Source organism: Phyllobates terribilis, unplaced genomic scaffold (assembly GCF_046119375.1).
Source record: "Phyllobates terribilis strain yellow unplaced genomic scaffold, ASM4611937v1 Scaffold_1__5_contigs__length_1240528914, whole genome shotgun sequence".
In the NCBI taxonomy this organism is placed as follows: Eukaryota; Metazoa; Chordata; class Amphibia; order Anura; family Dendrobatidae; genus Phyllobates; species Phyllobates terribilis.
This window is the reverse complement of record NW_027362761.1, coordinates 371,673,736-371,698,989: the sequence shown is the minus strand read 5'-3', so window position 1 is coordinate 371,698,989 and position 25,254 is coordinate 371,673,736. Positions and strand designations below refer to the sequence as shown.

At 45.8% G+C, this 25,254-nt stretch overlaps 1 protein-coding gene across 3 annotated transcripts in view; it reads left to right on the top strand.

Annotated features, from left to right (window-relative positions):
• Positions 1 to 25,254, top strand: part of LOC141167330 (chemerin-like receptor 1) — a 249,934-nt gene that overhangs the window by 105,629 nt on the left and 119,051 nt on the right. Inside the window, exon 2 of one of the 3 annotated variants that reach the window (XM_073654757.1) lies at positions 496 to 569. The exons of the other annotated variants lie outside the window; for them this stretch is intronic. Within the exon in view, the coding sequence (XP_073510858.1) occupies positions 568 to 569 (2 nt within the window). The 5' untranslated portion in view covers positions 496 to 567. The remainder of the gene's footprint in view (positions 1 to 495; positions 570 to 25,254) is intronic. 3 annotated transcript variants of the gene reach the window in all.

Genomic DNA, 25,254 nt, shown 5'->3' with positions numbered 1-25,254 from the left:
TCTTTATGTAAGATTGTAGATCCTCATTCTGGAACAGTTTCTGGTATGCCTCTGATCTTCAAGTTGTTGTGCCGATTATGGTCTTCTAAGATGGTCATCTTTGCTTTCAGAGTTTGGATATTGTCTTTCATGTACTTTTGGTCCTTTGAGATCATTTTGATGTGTTTAGCAAGGTCTGAACTATCCAATTTAGTACATTCTACCCTATAAATTAAAGATTCAGATAAAGACTTTGTTTCATTGAATTGTTGTTTAATATCCTCATTAATTTAGCCCCTTAGAGCAGTTAATATGTCTCTGAAGAAGCCTTGAGTTATAGGTTGGTTAGCAGTGTGAAAACTTAATAATGGTTCTGATCCTTTATTACTTCGCCTAGGTCTCTGTTTATCCGGACTAGAGTTGGGTGAAGAATCAGGATCCGAATCTGAGATAAAGGTTAAATCTGTGGCTCCTCTACCTTGTTGTTTGACTCAGGTTCCTTTCTTTTTTGCTTAGGAATAACAATAGGAGTGGACCCAAGAGAATCCTCACACCTCTGATTGTTGTGACTTATAATCTATTTGGCTAATGTGAGTCACCATTTTGGTTTCAATATTTCCACATAATGTCGCAATTTTCTTGTCATCTAATGGAATTCTACTAGGAGTAGTTAAGCCTGCCTGGAACAGTTGCTTGTTGGCCAAGTTTTGTTTTTGAGAAGCCATCCTGAAGTAGTATATTCTCCAAACTTTAAAATTTTAGGTATATACAGTACAGACCAAAAGTTTGGACATGCCATCTCATTTAAAGATTTTTCTGTATTTTCATGACTATGAAAATTGTACATTCACACTGAAGGCATCAAAACTATGAATTAACACATGTGGAATTATATACTTAACAAAAAAAGTGTGAAACAACTGAAAATATGTCTTATATTCTAGGTTCTTCAAAGTAGCCACCTTTTGCTTTGATGACTGCTTTGCACACTCTTGGCATTCTCTTGATGAGCGTCAAGAGGTAGTCACCGGAAATGGTTTTCATTTCACAGGTGTGCCCTGTCAGGTTTAAGAAGTGGGATTTCTTGCCTTATAAATGGGGTTGGAACCATCAGTTGTGTTGTGCAGAAGTCTGGTGGATACACAGCTGATAATCCTACTGAATAGACTGTTAGAATTTGTATTATGGCAAGAAAAAAGCAGTGAAGTAAAGAAAAACGAGGAGTGGCCATCATTACTTTAAGAAATGAAGGTCAGTCAGTGCAAAAAATTGGGAAAACTTTGAAAGTGTCCCCAAGTGCAGTTGCAAAAACCATCAAGCGCTACAAAGAAACTGGCTCACATGAGGACCGCCGCAGGAAAGGAAGACCAAGAGTCACCTCTGCTTCTGAGGATAAGTTTATCCGAGTCACCAGCCTCAGAAATCGCAGGTTAACAGCAGCTCAGATTAGAGACCAGGTCAATGCCACACAGAGTTCTAGCAGCAGACACATCTCTTCAACAACTGTTAAGAGGAGACTTTGTGCAGCAGGCCTTCATGGTAAAATAGCTGCTAGGAAACCACTGCTAAGGACAGGCAACAAGCAGAAGAGACTTGTTTGGGCTAAAGAACACAATGAATGGACATTAGACCAGTGGAAATCTGTGCTTTGGTCTGATGAGTCCAAATTTGAGATCTTTGGTTCCAACCACCGTGTCTTTGTGCGACGCAGAAAAGGTGAACGGATGGACTCTACATGCCTGGTTCCCACCGTGAAGCATGGAGAGCAAAGCACAGGTGTGATGGTGTGGGGGTGCTTTGCTGGTGACACTGTTGGGAATTTATTCAAAACTGAAGGCATACTGAACCAGCATGGCTACCACAGCATCTTGCAGCGGCATGCTATTCCATCCGGTTTGCGTTTAGTTGGACCATCATTTATTTTTCAACAGGACAATGACCCCAAACACACCTTCAGGTTGTGTAAGGGCTATTTGACCAAGAAGGAGAGTGATGGGGTTCTACGCCAGATGACCTGGCCCCCACAGTCACCAGACCTGAACCCAATCGAGATTATTTGGGGTGAGCTGGACCGCAGAGTGAAGGCAAAAGGGCCAACAAGTGCTAAGCATCTCTGGGAACTCCTTTAAGATTGTTGGAAGACCATTTCCAGTGACTACCTTTTGAAGCTCATCAAGAGAATGCCAAGAGTGTGCAAAGCAGTCATCAAAGCAAAAGGTGGCTACTTTGAAGAACCTAGAATATAAGACAAATTTTCAGTTGTTTCACACTTTTTTGTTAAGTATATAACTCCACATGTGTTGATTCATAGTTTTGATGCCTTCAGTGTGAATGTACAATTTTCATAGTCATGAAAATACAGAAAAATCTTTAAATGACAAGGTGTGTCCAAACTTTTGGTCTGTACTGTACGTCAGAGACTAATATCTGTGAGTTCACTTGTGGCTATATCAGACAAGGAAATTAAGGATGTGACTATATTTGGCACAATTTAAAAAGACTGTTGGTATTTCCTCTTAACGCGCTGCAAATTTCCTGTCACCAATAGAAATTCTGTGCTTTGTATAAGTTCTGACCAAAGTTTAGAAAATAAAAGCACATAAGCCCAGCATGCTCCGATAATATCCTTGAGGATGATTATATACGTACTAAATGCTATATCCGTAGATTAAAGATGGTATAAATCCAATAGAACTTAGTTGAAGGTATTAAATAGTCTCACTTACTAATGTTTATAATGGTAGACCCGTGAAATCCTTTACAACTTTGTGAGACCAATTAAGAGTAGATTTCCTCCATTAATAGAGACCTTCAATCTGTGCTGCCTTGCTCAAGATGACAATGTCCCACTTCTTACCCTCATAGGTTTCACCTTAGCAGACTTCAAAATGATATCAACAGAAACTTGAGATGAGTAGAAATCAAGCCCAAGGAATAATATCCCTTGTTAATTCACAGTCACTCATTTGTTCATGCACCCCAATCTACTTGTAATTGTGTCAGTGAAAACCTTTTATAATCTTTACCAAGCTTAATGTAGCACTGTTGATAATGCTGTTGATAAGAGTTCCTTCAAGGTTCCAGTAACCAGCCAGGAGTGAGTCCCTCTGATACCCAGAGGATCACTCTTGAGGATGTAATCTGTCAGCTCAGTGTGAAGATGTCCACCCTGTGTCTGACAGGAGTCCCTGCACTTCACTGAGAATCAGCAATTACTCACCTTTCTGTAGTGGTGTGTGCTTGCAATATCCAGCCATCCAGGGGCGGAATTACCGCCCGTGCAGCCGGTTCATTGAACGGGGGCCCCGAGGGAGAGGGGGCCCCTCCAGCCTCCAGCAGGGCCGCCATCAGGGCATGACTGCCCTGACTCCAGTATGGGGCCCGGCCGGTAGGGGCCCCCTCGGAGCCCCGTTGGGGGCCCCCCTCTTGTGCGTCTCTCTCCTCATGGGGCCCCCGGCCCCATGCTAAGCGCCGGGTCCGGGACATCTCAGCGCTGCGCTGCTATGGCAGCGCCTTCATGATTCCCCTGACTTCCGGTCATGTGACGGCGCCGTCACATGGCCAGAAGTCAGGAGAACCTGGTGTCAGCGATTTGGACGAGCGCCAGGATTTTGCAGGGATCGCATGGGGGTAAGTATAACAAGTTTTATTTGGGAGATGCACATGTGGGGGGGGATAAGAGATGCACATGTGGGGGGGATAAGAGATGCACATGTGGGGGAGGGGGATGAGAGATGCACATGTGGGGGAGGGGGATGAGAGAGGTGCACATGTGGGGGAGGGGGATGAGAGAGGTGCACATGTGGGGGAGGGGGATGAGAGAGGTGCACATGTGGGGGAGGGGGATGAGAGAGGTGCACATGTGGTGGGGGGGATGAGAGAGGTGCACATGTGGTGGAGGGGGATGAGAGAGGTGCACATGTGGTGGAGGGGGATGAGAGAGGTGCACATGTGGGGGAGGGGGATGAGAGAGGTGCACATGTGGGGGAGGGGGATGAGAGATGTGCACATGGGGGGGTGGGAGATGTGCACATGGGGGGGTGGTGAGAGATGCACATGGGGGGATGAGAGAGGGGCACATGTGGGGGAGGGGGATGAGAGATGTGCACATGGGGGGGTGAGAGATGTGCACATCGCGGGATGAGAGCTGCACATGGGGGGAGATGAGAGCTGCACATGGGGGGGTTTGAGAGCTGCACATGGGGGGGTTTGAGAGCTGCACATGGGGGGGTTGAGAGCTGCACATGGGGGGGATGAGAGCTGCACATGGGGGAATTGGGAGAAAATGAGCTGCACATGGGGGAATTGGGAGTAGGGGGATAATGAGCTGCACATAATGAATGTGGGGTGGGGGAGAGTAAATGATAAATGATGATGGGGTGGGGAGAGCACGGACATGATATAATGAATTGGGGCAGGGGGTGCATGTAAATAATGAATGCGGGGAGCAGGAAGTATAGAGTAGGGGGCGTTGCGGATGCAGGAGTGTAACTGGTAACAAATTGGCGGAAAGAGTAGAGGTTCTAATTAATTATATATTAAGTGCCTATTTACAGTTAATGGGGGCACCGTGGTGGATTACAATTTATATTTGGAATGGTAGGTGGCATAATAACTAACCATATATTGATGGTGGATGCACGTCTGTATTCAGCTGCGTAATGTAGAAGTTGGGGAATGTGCTCTAGATAACTGTTATTTTATGCAGAGACGAGTCCTGGCTGGAAGACGTGATGGCGGTCTGTGCTGGACGAAGGAGAAAAGCGTAGCTGAAGGACTTCACCTAGAGACGTCACCAGTGAGTCAGTGTATTACATGTACACTTACACTATATACTATGTACCGGGCTCCTGTGTATAATGTTACTGGTGATCACTGTATTACCTGTACACTATATACCGAGCTCCTGTGTATAATGTCACTGGTGATCACTGTATTACCTGTACACTGACACTATATACAGAGCTCCTGTGTATAATGTCACTGGTGATCACTAGATTACCTGGACACTTACATTATACATACCATGTATAGAGCTCCCGTGTATAATGACACTTATGGTAATATTAGTAATGTGGTGGTAATATGTGGTCTGGTCATGGTGTGGCAGTTTTTCTCCCTTCTGTGTGGTATTATTCGGTCACTATGTTGTGGTAATATGTGGTCTGGTCATGGTGTGGCGGTATTCCCTGTATGTGGTATTATTGGTCATTTTAAAAAAAAATGTAAATGACACATTCCCTTAAAGAAAACTAAATAAAAATATATCTAAAAAGAGTATTGGATATTTTAAGAAAATTTTAATAGGTTAGAGTAGGGCCCGGCCAGAAGAGTCTACCTTATCGTGGTGGCGGCTTTAAAAATCTTTTGGCCAAAACAAAAGCTGATGGCTATGTATGTGGCGCCGTCACATGGCCGAACGTCAGGAGAACCTGTAGCAGCGACGTGGACGAGCGCCAGGATTCTGCAGGGATCGCATGGGGGTAAGTATAACAAGTTTTATTTTTTTTAAATACAATTAATTAACTAGGAGTGGGGGGAATCAGAGATGCACGGGGGGGATGAGAGATGCACAGGGGGATGAGAGATGCACATGGGGGGGATGAGAGATGCACATGGGGGGGAATGAGAGATGCACATGGGGGGATGAGAGATGCACATGGGGGGGGTGAGAGATGCACATGGGGGGGATGAGAGATGCACATGGGGGGGTGAGAGATGCACATGGGGGGATGAGAGATGCACATGGGGGGATGAGAGATGCACATGGGGGGGATGAGAGATGCACATGGGGGGATGAGAGATGCACGGGGGGGATGAGAGATGCACGGCGGGGGATGAGAGATGCACGGCGGGGTGAGATGCACGGGGGGGTGAGATGCACATGGGGGGATGAGAGCTGCACATGGGGGGGGTGAGAGATGCACATGGGGGGGTTATGTTTACATAACTTTGTTGCCTTATGAAGGGCAGGGGGGGGCCCCCAAAAATTTCTTGCATAGGGGCCCACTACAGTCTGTGTCCGCCCCTGCAGCCATCCATACACTCAATCCACCACTGCAGTCCCCAGCAAGGCAGGCAGAAGGCTCAGTGACACTGGGAAGCCACACAGCAGGAAAAGAAAGCAGAAATAAACCCTCACCCTGCACAGATCATGTGCTGAAAATAAGTCATTTAAGTCCAGGGATCCTGGTAATCCACAATCTTGCTTGGGAGATCTTACTGTTCAAAGGGATCTTTGGTTGGGAAAATGCCATTCATTCTGGACAGTGCAGGAGTCCGGTAGATCAGCAAAAGTTCCTGCTTCATGCTGGAGTCCAGAAAGCTGGAAATCCCTTTTCTCCACACTTGCTTCATCGCTGCTGCGCTTTTGTTTTTAATTATAAATCATTGGAAAGTGGACCAGGAAGGTTTCAAACTTTCCAAAATCGATCCAAAGGTTGTCCAGGGTAGTTCAGGTGCTTCTTTGGAAACTTTGGTGCCAGTAGGCGTAGAATCTCCATCGTTTTTAAGGCTCTTCAATGGGAGCTCAGACAAACATGTCTAGCATGTCTGAGATCTCAACCATGCCCCCTCAGAAATGTAAATCTTGAGCCACACTGGGGGAAATTTTTCGTTGTAACTGGGGCTGTCAATTCAGGAAATGTTTTTATTTTTTTATGCTATTCCATGTGTGGTAAAATTGATAAGCTTTATTAGTTATGATTATAGTGTTACCAGATTTATGACTTTTTTATGTTTTGGCGCTTTTACACAATAAAAATTATTTTATATAAAAAATAATTATTTTTGCATTACTGTATTCTGAGAGCTATAACTTTTTAATTTTTCCGCTGATGGAGCTAAATGACGGCTTTTTTTTTGTGGGACAAGATCACATCTTCAGCGATACTATTTTTATGTACATTCGTATTTTTGATAACGTTTTATTACACTTTTTTCTAGTGGTGTGATGCAAAACCATAGTTTGCCATGTTTTTTCTTTCTTTTACGGCGTTCACTGAAGGGGTTAAATAGTGGGACAGTGTTATAGATAGGGTCGTTCTGAATGCGGCGATACCAAATACGTGTACTTTTTTTGTTTTGTTTTTACATAAAAATATGTATTCATTGGTATAGTATTTATATTTTTTTTATTTTGGATTTTTTTTTATATATATATATATTTTCCATTTTTTTTTTTTACCTTTTTTACTTAGTCCCTCTATGGAACTTTCTTTTTTTTTTTACTTTGATTGCTGGTATAAAGCATTGCAATGCACCAGCATTGCACTGCTTTTTTCCTGTACAGAAGATTCTTAGACCATGCTTTAAGCATAGTGTGAAGAAATAGCTTCTTTCTTTATCAGCCAGACGTTTAGATTTGTTAAAGGGAACCTGTCATGTCCTTTGTACTATCTAAACTGCCCTCATTGCGTTGTTAGTGATACAATGTTCATCACTAACACCTTTTTTAATCAAAATTCATATATAAAAGCCACTTTATATGTTTATATCATACCTGCTCATTTAGTCATAGGGGTGTGATTCGTCGCATTTAGTCAGGGTTGGCGCTGCCCACACCATTTGAATTCTGTTCCCGGCTTGCGCTGATATCACTATGCCGCAGTATTTCATAACCAGCCGCGCTTGTTGATCTGGGAGCCGCGCATGCACTGTGAAGAGGGGCTCTGGCTCTGGCTGCACACAGTGCAGTGCATGCGCTGTTCCCAGATCAACAAGCGTGGCTGGCCATGACGTACTGTGCAAGCGCAGTATAGTGACATCAGCGCAGGCCGGGAACAGAATTCAAACGGCGTGGGCGGCGCAACCCTGACTAAATTCGATGAATCACACTACTATGACTAAACGAGCAGGTATGATATAAACATATAAAGTGGTTTTTACACATGATATTAGCGCCGATTTTAATGAATAAAGCTTGTTAGTGAAGCACATTGCATCACTAACAAAGCAATGGGGGCAGTTTAGATAGTACAAAGGACATGACTGGTTCCCTTTAAGCCAGGAGAAATACACTATTATTTTTGATGACTTTTGAATGTATGTGTTTCTTTAGCTGGTCAAGAAGGACAATGACTCAGTGTTTGGCAGCAATGATGTTTGTTACTATGCTAATTGCATATTGTACTAAGTCAGCTAGTTTATTTACAAAAGCAGGGGAATTAGCCCAAACAATGAGAACTAGGCTCTGCACCTTTCCCCCCTGACCTGTGACTGATGACCTTAACCACATATGCAAATATCAAAAGGGTTTTCTCTCCTGCTGGAGAAGAATTCAAGGAGAATCAGAGAGACATTTTTCAGGACAGCAGATGGATAGCATGGCTCAATCCAGAGAGGGCCACTGGTTGAGGTAGTTGGTCCTGGAAGTCCCAAAGTTGCAGCTGTTCTATTCCCAGGCAGGCCAGTGGAATGGTGAGACTGTGTAATTTTGGCACCATCTTGGTTATTTGATGGGACTGTTCTATCTGTTTATTGTCCGTTTGGTGGTTCAATAAAATATTGCCACACTGTTTTACCCTCACCCTGTGTTGTCTGAGTAGTATTACGCCATGGAATACCCCGGGTCTTCACACATGGTCTAAGAGTCTTTCTGTAGCTTGGTGACCCGGGTCGTCACGACCTTGGGTCATGGCATCGATCGGGCCCCAGTGATGATGTTTCGAGGGGACTGATCTGATGTGAGAGGGAGCCTCCTCCCGCTCCCAGCCTCCTAAATGTTACAATTGCTCTCGTATGTAGGAGGGTATCTAGGGGAATGTCAGCATACTTAGTTCTGCTCAATATTAAGTGATACAATCAATATTAATATAACATAATTATAATTAATATGTTAATATTAATATTGAGCAGAATAATTTCAGCCTATTGGTTCATCCCTCCATAACAGTTTAGGTCTCTCACGTGGCCCCTCGGGAAAATGAATTGCCCAACCCTGGTATGGAGGATCACAGGTAGTGTTGAGCCACCCCCGTAGTGTTCGAGTTCGGTTCGGTTCGTCGAACACCCGTGTGTTCGCCGAACTGTTCGTCGAACTGTTCGTCGAACACCTTCGAACACCGTTAAAACCAATAGCAGGCAAACAAAAACACATAGAAACACATAGAAAACACCTTCAAAGGTGTCCAAAAGCTGACAAACTGCTCAGAAGACATAACTAACACATGGAAAAGTGACAAGTACATATAGTCATGCGAAAATAAAAGAGGTGGAGGAGTAAAAGGAGGGGGAGACACAGATATAGGCATGTCATGCCCTTCTAAAATCCAAAAAGTGAGAAGCCGACACAGCCAGTCCGCTCCTGCCCGTGCCACCTCCGTGTCGCCGGGTTTGTGCCAGAGCCGCGGTGAACCCTGACGGCCAGCCCCCCTCTCCCAATACTGGTGCCTGTCCGCTGGTGGGTCGAGCGAGCCCCCCTGTGGTGGATGCAGCTCTAAGCTTTTTAATTTAAATTGTCTCTCTAATTTGAATGAATACACTTTAAATCCATTTACAAGGATCTATTGGAGGGCAAGTCTCATGCCAGCAGCCGCGGTAATTCCAGCTCCAGTAGCGTCCACTAAAGCTGCTGCAGTTAAAAAGCTTTTATAAGGATCGAGCTCGGCTGTCCACCGCAAGGCATCCTACTGCCAGTCCCAGCCCCTATGCCTTGGGGTGCCTCCTGATGCTCTTCACTAAGTATCCCATGGTCCCGAAGCATTTCCTTTGAAAAAATTAAGTGTCTAAACTACAGGTGGTGCAGCTTGCTTAACAGCCGGGATAATCCGCTGACTAGCAGACACTGCTACTAGGCACAAAGTATTTCCTGGGCTAGATGCAGTTAAAAATTTGTAATTAGATACTCTCGTTGGATGCTGAGAAAGCATTCCATAGAGTCTCCTGGCACGCCATATATGATTCTCTTAAAAAGCTTGGGGTAGGGGTCTAGGGGACCCTTTTATAGCCAAAATCACGGCCCTGTATCGCAATACGTCACCTAGGCTGAAGATAAATGGAACTGTAGCACCCTGAGGGCTCGGTTGCTACAGACGTATTGCACCTCACCCAGAGGTGTGATATCTCACTCTCAGGTAAGGATGGAGTGTGGATCAGGACCCGACACCTGCATGCATTACACCACATTGCCGTGGGGCAGGGCGACCAATATGCCCCTGAGATGGGCACGACAGTCCCTGTCCCTGGCTGGAGTGGGGGGAGGGAACACTGAGGAAGGGGAACCCTGTAGTGCAGGAGCAGGGAGGAAGCAGTTCCTGGGTGCATTGAGAAGGGAGTATAAAAGGTGGGCACCATCTTAGTTCAGTGCAGAGAAGTCTGAGCAGAATTGGCAGGGAGCAGGGGCTCTGCATGAGCTCTGCTCCGGAGGCGGGCCTAGTAACAGAGGCCCAGGCCTGGAAGAGGGAGAAGTAAGGAAGAGGAGCGGAGAAGGCTCCAGGAACGAGGAATGAAGGGATCCCAGGGGTGCGGACGGGCGAGTCGCCACCGCACGCCCGAATCCACCTGCGTGGAGGGGTCAGGCCAAAGGGGGAGACCGGTCCCCGAACTAGTGGAGGCAGGAAACGACCCTCAGCTAGAAACCGGAGGCTCTGACATTTTATGTGGCGCAGCCCCTCGCTACACCCGCTAGGAATGCACCACATAGGGTCAGGGAAACTGGCGCCAAGTTTACCAAGAGGAGGCCCGAGGCAGCCGGACAGAAGTGTTGGTAAGAAAGGCCAGACAAAGGACACACAAAGGGGGTCCTGTGAAGTGCTCCAAAGTTATCTGGGAGTTGTCTGAGCCCCTCACCTGGTGAGCACAGTACGACGTGGGCAGCCGTTACCTGCAGACGTGGTCTGGATAATAAGAACTGTGAGTAAAGGCCCTGAACTGCATCACTGACTCCGTGTCGTTACTGCTGCTGCCCTGCACCATCACCCCCATCCTCCGCAAACACTGCCCTGAGGCTATACTCCTCCCATGGGGAGTTATGCTACGCTCTGCTGCACCCACAACACCAGCCTCAGCGGTCTGCCCTGTAGCGGCGGTTCACTCTGACCGCAATCCACGGGTGGCGTAGTCGGACATTTAAACATCAAAACCACATAAATAGTTCCGCCACTGGTTTGACCGCCCTGAGCCACGGAACCGGGTCGCCGCCACGAAGACTACAACCACCAGCATCCACCAAAAAGGGTCCGGCTCCGGGTGTCCCAAGGCCCAGGGGGTGCGTCAGAACATTTTCATCACCTTTCACAATCACCAATGGGACAAGGCAGTGATGTCCTCTGTCCCCTCTCTTATACATCCTAGTGACGGAGCACCTGCTCTCATCAATTCGCCATAACCCCAATATTAGGTGGATTGAGGTGGGAGGCACCGAGTACAAGTGCTCTCTATTTGCTGATGATGTCCTAGTATATATCACTCAATCACATATATCCATCCATGCTGTTATGGCTGAAATAGATCACTTTGTTACATGGTAAAATTTTAAAATCAATGCAGCGAAGTCTGAGGCCCTCGATGCCTCCCTCCCCAAATCCATATAGGATTCCATCCAGTCCAACTTTCCCTTTGCCTGGCCCTCACAGGGTATCAAATACTTAGGAATTCCTATTCATAGAGACCTCTCCCATCTATGTTATCTTAATTTTGGGCCCTTTATTGAACAACTCCATACAGACCACGGTTGGCAAGTTAGAACTGTAAGATTCACTACGTGAACCACTGGTGTTTTGTGGAAAAGCACATGTACACTGCGTTCCAAATTATTATGCAAAAAGTGTTTAGGAGTGATAAGGGAAGAATTTGTTTGTTTGTCAGTTAAACTCATTGATGGTGATGTGTGTCAGGGCTCTTTATATCACTGTAAGCAATTGCAGACACCTGTGCTAATTAGTTTGGCAGGTGTGTCCAATGAAAGGCAAGACTACTTAAGAAGGCTCTCTCACATTATTAAGCAGCCTACATTTTCTGCCAAAATGGGAAAGAAAAAGGATGTGTCGGCTGCTGAGAAGCAACAAATTGTGGAGTGTTTAGGTCAAGGCATGACTACAATCAACATTGTGCGATGATCAGGATGAAGTGTCTTGGCAATCAAGAAGTATGTAGCTGATTCACAGTACACACGTGTGCGTGCTGATAAGGGCAAATTGAGGACTCTTTCCTACAGGCAATTACGTCAGGTTGAAAGAGCAGCGGCAAAAAAGCCTTGTCATAGCAGCAGACAAGTTTTTGAAGCTGCTTGTGCCTCCAACGTCCCCCGAACAACAAGATGCAGGGTCCTTCAGAGGTTTGCAGCTGTGCATGCGCCATCCTGTCGACCTCCTCTATCCACTTCACACAAGCAGAAACGGCTCCAGTGGGCCAAACATTACATGAAGACTGATTTCAAAACTGTTTTGTTCACGGATGAGTGCCGTGCAGCGCTCGATGGTCCAGATGGATGGAGTGGAGGATGGCTGGTTGATGGACACCCCACGCAAACACGGCTACAGCGCCAACAAGGAGGAGGTGGAGTAATGTTTTGGGCTGGAATCATGGGGAGAGAGATTGTCGGCCCCTTTAGGATCCCTGAAGGCGCTAAAGATGAACTCCATAATGTATGTGGATTTTCTCAAACAGCACTTCCTGCCATGGTTCAAGAAGAAGAACCGTGTATTTCACAGCAAGATCATTTTTCTGCATGATAATGCACCATCTCATGCTGCACATAAAACATCTGCATCTCTGGCTGATATGGGCATAAAAGGGGACAAACTTATGGTGTGACCCCCATGCTCCCCTGACCTCTACCCCATTCAGAACCTTTGGAGCATCAATAAAAGGAGTGTCTATGATGGCGGGAGGCAGTTCACATCTAAGCAACAGCTCTGGGAGGGTATTCTGTCCTCATGCAAAACAATTGAAGCAGAAACCATCCAAAACCTGACAAATTCAATGGACGAGAGAGTTCAGAAGCTCCTTTCGAACAAGGGGTCCTATGTGAAAATGTAACATCACCTAGAATAAAGTTTTGAGTTGAAAACTGTTTGATTTCAGTTTCTAACAACCTGCTAATGCTTATAATTTCAAAAATGACCATTTTTTTGGTCTTTATTAAAATGAAAAGGTTGATCGAAAAGTTTGGGGGATCTAAGAGTGTGGCAACCCAGTAGTCATGATTACTTCGAATTCTGACAATATGAGGGTCATGCTGCAGGTAGTGCAGCAAGAAGGCACTTATGTGCCTTGCGCATCTCGGAGCCCCAAAATTATTTTCCGGGCTAGATGCAGCTAAAAATTATTTTTAATTTTAAATCTGGTGAAGCTTTAGTATAGATGGCCTAATAGGATCAGTGCTGCACACTGCTACAAAGCCCAAATTATTTTCCAGTCAAGATACAGATAAACATGATTAGTAATTTGAAAGCTTAAAACGGTTGGTAGGGTGATTTTAACCAATCATCAAGCTTTTACTCTCCCCAGGATGACACAGGGGTAGAAAAGTCGTTTCGGATCCATGATTTGTTCATCTTTATGAACGTGAGTCTGTCTACATTATCAGTGGAGAGCCGCGTGCGCTTATCTGTCAGCACACCACCAGCAGCGCTGAACACACGTTCAGACAGAACGCTGGCTGCGGGGCATGACAAGATCTCCAAGGCGTAAGTGGCTAGCTCCGGCCATTTATCCAGATTGGAAGCCCAAAAAGAGCAAGGGTCCAGTGACACAGTCGTGGCTTCAATGTTTACTTGGAGATACTCCTGTACCATCGTCTCTAGGCGTTGACTATGTGTCAGACTTCTTGTCTCCTGTGGCCTTGCAAAGGATGGGCTAAAAAAGTGGTGAAATGATTCCGCAAAATTGATGTTACCAGCAGATACTGTGGTTCTGTTACGGTTTGAGTGCTGAACACTTGACGGTCCCACGGTTGGCAAGTTGGAACTGTGAGATTCACTACGTGCACCACTGGTATTTTGTGGAAAAGCACATGTAAGATTCTGCAACAGTCTCTGCTGATACTCCTGCATGCGTGCATCCCTTTCTATGGCAGGAATAATTTCTGCAAATTTACTTTTGTACCGGGGATCTAACAGTGTGGCAACCCAGTAGTCAGGATTATTTCTAATTCTCACAATTCGAGGGTCATGTTGCAGGTAGTGCAGCAAGAAGGCACTCATGTGTGTTGCGCATCCAGGAGCACCAAGTCCCTGTTGTGTTGGTGGCGAGGTAACAATCATTCTTCCTTCTTCTGTCCTCTCCCCCCAACCTCGCACAACAGAAATGTGATCAAGGTCTCCCTCATCTGATGAGTCTTCCATCAGTTCGTCCTCCACTTCTTCCTGGGCTCCTGCACCTTCCTCACTAGTTTGGCTGCTACCATGCGCCCTGGTAAAACCATCTCCCCCACCCTCACATGCCTGCCGCCTTGGTGCTGCCGACCGTCTGGACCTTGCAGATGTTAGCCCTTCCGCATACAACTCCTCCTCCTCTACTTCCTCCACCTCCTCTTGTGCCACCACCTGACTCCGAATTCTGTTTAACATGTGCTCCAGCATGTAAATCACCGGAATAGTCATGCTGATAATGGCATCGTCAGCACTAAACATCTTCGTCGCCATTTCAAAACTGTGCAGAAGGGTGCATAGGTCCCTGATCTGAGACCACTCCTCCAGCGTGATTTGCCCCACCTCTGAATCTCGTTGGCCCAGGCTATACGTCAGAACGTATTGCACCAGGGCTTGTCGGTGCTGCCACAGTCGCTGCAACATGTGCAGAGTTGAATTCCACCGGGTAGGCACATCGCATTTTAGCCGGTGAAGTGGCAGGCCCAACGACTTCTGTAGAGATCTAAGTCGCTGAGCTGCGGGATGCAAACGGCGGAAGTGAGCACACAGCGACCGTGCCCTCTGCAGAAGGCCATCTAGTCTGGGATAGTGGGCTAAAAATTGCTGGACAACCAGGTTCAACACGTGAGCCATACAAGGCACGTGTGTGACATTGCCCCGGCGAAGGGCCGCACCCAGGTTTGCAGCATTGTCGCACACGGCCTTCCCTGGTTTCAGGTCCAGTGGAGACAACCATTCATGAAATTGGTTCTCCAGAGCTGACCACAACTCCTCAGCTCTGTGACTCACATTTCCCAGACATTTCAATGTAAAAACCGCCTGATGACGTTGAGCCCTACTGCCAACATAGTAAGGAGGTGTGCAGGATCCCTTCTGCGCAGTTAGAAAGCTTGTGGCATGACCAGACAGGCTTTGGGTGCAGGTGGAAGACCGAGAGGAGGTTGAGGAGGCAGAAGCAGTGGAGGAACTTTGACATAAAGAGGATTGACGCACAACTCGTGGGAACGGCAAGACTTGGACAGCAGCCCCTTGTCCTGCTGTCACCATAGTTACCCAGTGCCCAGTCAGCGACATGTAACGCCCCTGTCCATGCCTACTCGTCCAAGTGTCTGTGGTGAAATGCACCCTGTCACACACAGAGTTTCTCAAAGAAGCGGTGATGTTATGTGCGACATGCTGGTGGAGCGCAGGCACACCTTTCTTTGAGAAGTAGTGCCGACTGGGCATCTGGTACTGGGGCACTGCGACGGACATAAGGTCTCGAAAATCCTCTGTGTCAACCAGGCGGAAAGGCAGCATTTCTGTAGCCAAGAGCTTGCAGATGGTGAAATTCAACCTCTTAGCTTTCTCATGGCTAGGAGGAAATGGTCTTTTACTTGTCCACATCTGAGGGACCGAGGGCTGGCTATTGTGCTTAGACGGGGTTGATAAGGGTGTCCCCGGCAAACTGCCGGTCTGTGAGGAAGATGCAGGCGAACATGTTAGGTTGCCTTGATCCAAAGGTGGTGCTATCGATGTCGGACAGCGCTCAACACCAGCTGGTGTTACCACCTCCAAAGAAAATGATGACCTGCCAATCACGCTGGCTGTTGCGGGTAAAGAGGTGGCAGGTCTGCGCCCCAAAACAGGTGTGACTGCTGTCCCCCCAGTCACAGAGGATGAAGAGGCCGCGGATGCACAAGATATGGCAGACGGTGGTTGGCCCGGCCGGCTAGGCCGCATTGTAGCACACTTAGCTTCCCACTGCAACTTATGCTTCATGTCCATGTGCCGGTTCATGCATGAAGTACTCAAACTATGTATTTTTTGGCCTCTACTTAGCTTTTGCTGACAAATGTTACAGATAACACGAGTTGGGTCATCTTTATCGATCTGAAAAAATGCCCAGGCTATGCAAGGCTTAGCACCCATGCGACCTGAAGAGCCACCACGACTTGTGGTGAGAGGCAGAGTTGTGTTTGAGGATGCAGTTGTTGACGTGCTTCCAGTACTACGTCTCTGTCCAGGAAGGCGCAACCTGACCTCGTCGTCACTAGCATCTTCCTCCACCTCCTCTGCTGACCTCATCTCTTGGCTGACTGTGGGTTGACAGTAAGTGGGATCTCCGACCTCATCATCATCACCCTGTGCGTTATCACACCCGTCGTCCTCAGAGCCAACCTGTTCCTGCCCTGACAAAAAACTAAAGTTGTCGCTCCAATCAGGTATTTGAGTCTTATCATCGTCTTCCTCATTGTCTCCACCAACAGGAGTTACAGTTTGGGAATGAGGGTCTACATTATGGTCAGAACCTTCTGCGTCTGGTCCTGGATCCGACTCATAAAGATTCTGGGCATCAGTGCAGATCATTTCCTCGTCTGGATTCACAGAAGCGCAGGAGTCGACCTCTGATTCCCAGGCTATAGTATGAGTAAACAGCTCTGCAGACTCAACCATCTGTTCTACCTCATACTCAGACGGGCAGCTGGAGATTTGGGAGCTGTGAGGAAGCAAGTGCGATTTGGGTGACACCTTTGAGGACTGGAGTATTTGTGATGTTGAAGTTGATGTGGAGGAGAGCCCACTTAAAGGAGCACTTGATATCCGTTGAAGCACCTGCTGTTTTTGTGCCTCATCTGGAATTTGTAGCGATTGGCGTGGCCGTAAGAAAGGGATCTTATCACATTGTCCGCTAAAAGAAGTAGACATTTTAGTTTGGCTGGAAGATGGTCTTTCTTCTGCAGATGTTACTGTTGCTTTAACACCTACCCCACGGACACAACCTTTTTTCCCCTTCCCAACACGCCTATTCCCCTTTCCACCAGCAGCAGGCCTTTTTCCACTCATTTTGGTGGTTAACTAATTCACAACTCTGGAGTTGTTTGCACAAAAAAACAATGGATGGTAACCGAGCAGAGCTGAGTGGCCAAACTGTGGTATTAGGCCAAAACTATTGGCTGGGTTAGATGCAGAAAAAAATTATTTTGAATTTGCAACCTGATGGAGGTCAGTATAGATGGATTAATAGAACAAGACCCACACACAGCTAGAAGCCCAATATTTTTTCAGAGGTAGATGCAGGAAAAAAATATATTCAGTTTGCAACCTGATGGAGGTCAGTATAGATGGACTAATACAACAAGTCCCACACACAGCCAGAAGCCCAAATATTTTTTCAGAGGTACTGTAGATGCAGATAAAAATTAGTTTTAATTTGCAACCTGATGGAGGTCAGTATAGATGGACTAATAGAGAAAGTCCGACACACTACTAGAAGGCCAAATATTTTTTCAGAGCTAGATGCAGAAAAAAATTATATTCAGTTTGCAACCTGATGGAGGTCAGTATAGATGGATTAATAGAACAAGACCCACACACAGCTAGAAGCCCAATATTTTTTCAGAGGTAGATGCAGAAAAAAATATATTCAGTTTGCAACCTGATGGAGGTCAGTATAGATGGACTAATACAACAAGTCCACACACAGCTAGAAGCCCAATATTTTTTCAGAGGTAGATGCAGAAAAAAATATATTCAGTTTGCAACCTGATGGAGGTCAGTATAGATGGACTAATACAACAAGTCCCACACACAGCTAGAAGCCCAAATATTTTTTCAGAGGTACTGTAGATGCAGATAAAAATTAGTTTTAATTTGCAACCTGATGGAGGTCAGTATAGATGGACTAATAGAGAAAGTCCGACACACTACTAGAAGGCCAAATATTTTTTCAGAGCTAGATGCAGAAAAAAATTATATTCAGTTTGCAACCTGATGGAGGTCAGTATAGATGGATTAATAGAACAAGACCCACACACAGCTAGAAGCCCAATATTTTTTCAGAGGTAGATGCAGAAAAAAATATATTCAGTTTGCAACCTGATGGAGGTCAGTATAGATGGACTAATACAACAAGTCCCACACACAGCTAGATGCCCAATATTTTTTCAGAGGTAGATGCAGAAAAAAATATATTCAGTTTGCAACCTGATGGAGGTCAGTATAGATGGACTAATAGAACAAGTCCCACACACAGCTAGAAGCCCAAATATGTTTTCAGAGGTACTGTAGATGCAGATAAAAATTAGTTTTAATTTGCAACCTGATGGAGGTCAGTATAGATGGACTAATAGAGAAAGTCCGACACACTACTAGAAGGCCAAATATTTTTTCAGAGCTAGATGCAGAAAAAAATTATATTCAGTTTGCAACCTGATGGAGGTCAGTATAGATGGACTAATAGAGAAAGTCCGACACACTACTAGAAGGCCAAATATTTTTTCAGAGCTAGATGCAGAAAAAAATTATATTCAGTTTGCAACCTGATGGAGGTCAGTATAGATGGATTAATAGAACAAGACCCACACACAGCTAGAAGCCCAATATTTTTTCAGAGGTAGATGCAGAAAAAAATATATTCAGTTTGCAACCTGATGGAGGTCAGTATAGATGGACTAATACAACAAGTCCCACACACAGCTAGAAGCCCAATATTTTTTCAGAGGTAGATGCAGAAAAAAATATATTCAGTTTGCAACCTGATGGAGGTCAGTATAGATGGACTAATACAACAAGTCCCACACACAGGTAGAAGCCCAAATATTTTTTCAGAGGTACTGTAGATGCAGATAAAAATTAGTTTTAATTTGCAACCTGATGGAGGTCAGTATAGATGGACTAATAGAATGATGCTATGCCCAAAAGATTTTACTTCACTAGGTGCAGTAAAAAAATTGGTATTCTATACACAGGTGGTATATCTTGCAACACAGATAGGCTACTCCACTGACTAACACACTCTGCAATAGGCCAAAAAGGATTAGCTTTGCTAGATTCAGCCAAATGCTGTGAAAAAAACTTGCACAGCACTGGCACAGACCTGCCTGGCAAAAACTGATAGGAACTGATGTAACCTAGTCCTGAAAAGGACTCCAATTACAATTAGTCTTTACTCCCACAACCTATCTATTTAAGAGCACAGACCTCCCTGATAAAAGTCGTAGGAAATGCTGTAACCTAGTCCTTAAAAGGACTGCAATCACAACTATTCCCTACTCCCAAGCTATCTGTATATTTGTGCGAAAATTGGCTTGAAATTAACAAGGTATAGCGCACACAGCAACAGCGGTGCCGTCTAACACGCAGCTGCAGCAGTGAGAAAATGGTGGCGACGGGGAAAATGGCTTGGTCTTATAGGGCAAGGACATGTGACATACACTGCCAATGACACATGCCCTTGCTTGTGTGAAAAAAAGCACTTCGCTCCGTGTGTGTGCTGCTGATAGGCTGACAGATTGCACCTCCCCACTGCAAATGCGGGAAAGAGAAAAAAAAATGGAGATCTTCATTGTTCCTGCAGAGATCCATCCCCTGCCCCTCCCCCCACCCCGCTGTACACTCAAACTGCGTATTAACATTAATTTTCATCATTACTGAGAAAAAATCCAGTTATGATTTTGGTGCACGAACAGTTATCGAACATAACCTCGAACAGCCGAATTTTTCTCAAATTGTTAGTGTTCGCCGAACGGCTCGAACACCGCCCAAAACAGCTCGAATTTGAGATTGGCGAACAGTTCGAGTAGAACAACGCTCATCTCTAATCACAGGTAGCATAGTCAATGGATAGCCAGAGGTCAGTACACAGGAACAGTAGTTTGGTGTGGGGGATCAGCAGGTACCATAGTCAGTCGATAGCCAGAGGTCAGAACACAGGAGCAGCAGTATGGTGTGGAGCAGCAGGTACCATAGTAATGGACAGGCAGAGGTATGAACACAGGAAACGCAGTATATGGAGGATCAGCAGGTACTGTAGTCAGTCCATAACCAGAAGTCGGTACACAGGAACAGTAGTTTGGTGTGGAGCAGCAGGTGAGAATGATAGACTAAAGGAAGGGAGCTCAATAATCTCACAAGGAAGGAAGAACAAGGTCAGGTTTAAATAGCGTGTCCAATCAAGAAATCACAGAATGAGCCAACTAGGAAAACACAGGGTATAGCCAATCAGAAACAACAGGTAAAGGCAACTGAACTAGCAAAGAAGTGTCCAGAGAGCTGAATACCTCAAAGGGAAAGGCTTCTGCCTGGTGCATATGAGTTGCTGGGTTTGAGTCCTGACAAAGCCGCAACTTGTCATGGATTAGACTAAGACAAGCAAACGTTGACATATCTATCCTGCATTGGGTCCCACCCCAGCTCCACCTATTTTGCAGAACTGATTGAAAGGTTGCTCAAAAATTTTGTGACTTTTCAACGTGTTTTACCATTTGGCGTAAAAATTTAATAAATTGGGCATGTGTTTGCTGTCATTTACCATTTATGAGATAAAAATCTGGCCAGCACCTTGTGTCTACCATATGACTAGGGCAGTATTGTATCCAGTATTAGAAAAAAAAAAAAGTTTCCGTTAAATGATTACTATAAAACTATTATTATTTACTAAATTCTGTAAAACTGTACAACCTCTTCTTAATTGCTTATGTGCCCTACATAAGTTAAGGAACAAAAACAAAAAGAACACTTACCATATGCACTGGTGCATCTCCAGTGATGTCAGTGCTGTGATTCCTGGTAGTTACATGACAATATTATTATTATTTATTATTATAGCACCTATTATTATTATTTATTATTATAGCACCATTTATTCCATGGCGCTTTACATGTGAAAAAGGGGTATAATGCAAGAACAATTACAATAATCTTGAACACAATGTGACAGCGACTGGTACAGGAGGAGCGAGGACCCTGCCCGCGAGGGCTCACAATCTACAAGGAATGGGTAAGGATACATTAGGTGAGGGTAGAGCTGGTCGTGCAGCGGTATGGTGGAGCAGTGGTTACTGCAGGTTGTAGGCTTGTCGGAAGAGGTGGGTCTTCAGGTTCCTTTTGAAGGTTTCCACGGTAGGCGAGAGTCTGATACTTTGGGGTAGAGAGTTCCAGAGTAAGGGGGAAGCACAGGAGAAATCTTGTATGCGATTGTGGGAGGAGGAGATAAGAGGGGAGTAGAGAAGGAGAACTTGTGAGGATCGGAGGTTGCGTGCGGGTATGTAAAGGGAGACTAGGTCAGAGATATATGGAGGAGACAAGTTGTGAATGGCTTTATATGTCATGGTTAGGGTTTTGAACTGGAGTCTCTGAGCAATGGGGAGCCAGTGAAGAGAATGACAGAGAGGAGAGGCCGGGGAATAGCGGGGGGACAGGTGGATTAGTCGAGCAGCAGAGTTTAGGATAGATTGGAGGGGTGAGAGTCCACAGAGCAGGGGGTTGCAGTAGTCAAGGTGGGAGATGATGAGGGCGTGCACTAGTGTTTTTGCAGATTCATGGTTGAGGAATGTGCGGATCCGGGAGATATTTTTGAATTGGAGTGGGCAGGAAGTGGAAAGGTCTTGGATATGTGGTTTGAAGGAGAGTTCAGAGTCCAGGGTTACCCCAAGGCAGCGAGCTTGAGGGACTGGGGAGAGTGGGCAGCCATTGACGTTGATAGATAGATCAGTTAGGGGGGGTTGAATGAGATGGCAGAAAGATGATGAATTCTGTTTTGTCCATGTTAAGTTTTAGAAATCTGGCAGAGAAGAAGGATGAAATAGCAGACAGACATTGTGGGATTTTGGTTAGTAAGGAGGTGATATCGGGTCCAGAGAGGTAGATCTGTATGTCTTCAGCATAGAGGTGATAATGAAATCCGTGAGACTCTATGAGCTGTCCCAGGCCGAATGTGTAGATGGAGAAGAGCAGTGGTCCTAGAACTGAACCTTGGGGGACACCGACAGATAGGGAGCGAGATGAGGAGGTGGTGTGTAAGTGGGAAACACTGAATGTCCGGTCTGTTAGGTATGAGGAGATGCAGGATAGGGCCAAGTCTGTGATGCCAATAGATGAGAGAGTCTGTAGTAAGAGGGAATGGTCCACTGTGTCAAACGCAGATGACAGGTCTAGGAGGAGGAGGACAGAGTAGTCTCACTTAGATTTGGCGGTTAGTAGGTCGTTGGTGACTTTAGTCAGTGCAGTTTCAGTAGAATGGTGTGGTTGGAAACCAAATTGTAGGCGGTCAAAGAGGGAGCAGGAGGAGAGGTGGGAGGACAGTTCAGAATGGACATGTTGTTCCAGTAGTTTTGAGGCATAGGGGAGAAGTGATATGGGGCAGTAGGTAGACACAGAGGATGGGTCAAGGGAGGGCTTTTTGAGGATGGGTGTGATTGAGGCATGTTTGAAGCATGAGGGGAAGACACCAGTTGTTAGTGACAGGTTGAAGAGGTGGGCTAGGGCTGGGATGAAGATAGTGGTAAGGTTTGGGATGAGGTGGGACGGGATTGGGTCAAGTTTACAGGAGGTGAGGTGTGATTTGGAGAGTAAGGAGGAAAGTTGATCTTCAGAAATGGTGGAGAAGGTGGTTTTGGAGGAAGAGGGCTGAGTAGGTGTGGGGAGGGGCTGTGGGGGCTTTAGGCAAAAGCTTTGTCTGATGGTATCAATCTTCTGCTTGAAGAATGAGGCAAAGTCTTCAGCTGAAATAAGAGGAGAGGGAGGAGGCACTGGGGGACGGAGGAGAGAATTGAAGGTGTTGAATTGTTGTTTGGGGTTGTGAGACAGGGAGGATATGAGAGATGTGAAGTATGTTTGTTTTGCTGCAGTGAGTGTGGACTTGAAGGTAGTGAGGGACTGTTTGAATGCGATGAAGTGCTCATGGGAGTGGGACCTTTTCCATCTACGCTCAGCAACCCTGGAGGCCCGTCGCAGTTCTTTAGTTAGGCTGGTGTGCCAGGGTTGTCTGTTGATTGTGCGAGCCTTGGAATGTGTGAAGGGGGCGACCGAATCGAGAGCTGCAGCTGTTGTGGTGTTGTATAAAGTGGCAGCAACATCTGCATCATGTAAGGAACTAATGTCTGTAAGAAGGAGGAGGGATTCAGAGAGTAAGTGTAGGTCAAGGTGTTTGAGATTTCTGCGAGGGTATGTAAGTTTGTGGAGTGGGGATTGTTGCCCCGGGGAGGAGAGAGAAGAGAATGTGAGTAGGTTGTGGTCAGAAAGAGGGAGAGGTGAGTTAGAGAGGTTAGATAGGGAACAGAGGCGGGTGAAGATGATGTCCAGTGTGTGGCCGTCTTTGTGGGTGGGTGTGGAAGACCACTGAGTAAGACCAAAGGAGGAAGTGAGGGATAGGAGCTTAGAGGCAGCTGAGAGGGAAGTGTCAATGGGGATGTTAAAGTCGCCCATGAGGATAGTGGGGATGTCAACGGAGAGGAAATGAAGTAGCCAAGTGGTGAAGTGGTCAAAGAAAGTGGTGGTTGATCCTGAGGGGCGGTAGATGACAGCGAGATGGAGGTTGGATGGGGAGTATATGCGCACGCAGTGCACTTCAAAAGAGGGGAGAGTAATTGAGGGAGGCAGTGGGATATGGGTGAAGGAGCAGTTTTCTGAGAGGAGGAAACCTATTCCTCCACCATGCTTGCTGGTGGGGCGGGGGGTATGGGAGAGGTGGAATCCGCCATACGAAAGTGCAGCAGGAGAGGCCGTGTCGGAGGGGGTGAGCCAGGTTTCAGTGATGCCGAGGAATGAAAGCTTGTTAGTGATGAAGAGATCGTGAATGTAGGAAAGTTTGTTTCAGACAGAGCGAGCGTTCCATAGAGCTCCTATTAGTGGGACTGGGGAAGCGGGGGCTGGGCGGATGGGTATAAGGTTAGAAGGGTTACGAAAGTTTGGGATAGATCGTGGGTAGGAGGTGGAAGTGAGTGTAGGGATGTGGTGAGGAGGACCGGGATGTGGAGAGATGTCGCTGGCAGTAAGGAGGAGCAGAGAAAGCGTTAGTAGGTGGGAGCAGGAGAGGGCATGAGGTGGCTGTCTGTGTTTGGAGACAAAGGATTGGATGTTGAGGAATAGCTCTGAGGAGGAGGTGAGATGGGTGGGGAGAATGGAGGGAGAGATGAAGAGTTCCTTACTAGGTGTAGGGATTAGGGGTGGTTGTAAGAAGTGAAGGATTAAGGGGGTGAGAGTGAAAACAAAGACAAACATTGTTTACTGTGACAAAGTATCCAGTTACCTTCAGTTCCCTTCAGGTTCAATTCAGGATTAATTCAAATTTCAGACACTTCAGCTAATGGACACTTAAGGTGATGGACATGTGACCACTGCATCTAATCAGCGTTCACTTATCAGCTGCAGCTTTTGAGTGTTCTATCAGAGTGGATGTCTGCTCTGACAAAGTAGTGAAGGCTGCTGCCAATCAACAGCTGCTGTTTGGTTGCAGTGATCACATCATAATAAAGTCATGTGACCACTGCGAATCTCAGGAGTTACGGTAAGTAGGACTGATTTTTATTTTATGTTGGGCATTTAAGCAATTAAGAAGGTTTTGTCTAGAAGTGGACAACCCCTTCAATTTAAAAAATATATATAAGAAAATGGTTTCATTTTCATTACAGAAAAGGTAAATTTGTTGAAAGCATGACCAGAATCAGTAATACTGCAAACAATCTGAGCTGTTCATTTCCAATGAAATAAAAATGCAGATGAGAGGAAGTCTTGAGGGTGAAAATGACTTTATGATTGAGACCACAAAAGAACTGAGAATGAAGTGGCAGCATGTCCGTACATACAAAGGAAATGCGGAGCACACATATCTTAGCATACAATCTTGATAGCTGTCACAAGTGGGATAAAGCAGACAGTGTCATTACCCAAACATACACCTCTGTATGTTCCAAGACAAGACTTCAGAAATGTTAGAATGTGAACACATCTAGTGTGGTGTCAACACTTAAACCTGATGGTTATCGTCTGGTAAGGAACTTTTACCATCAAATATTGTCGTATATAATGTTATAACATCATTTATATATTTTTAGCACAATGAAAAATTCTTGAAATGTTCCCATTGGTATTTTATTAAATCCTTTATGACAAGGAAATTTTCCTTTTTTTGCGCTTTCATTTTTTACTCTCCTTCCAAGTGTTATAACTTTTTTAATGGTCCATCAACATATTCAAATAAGGT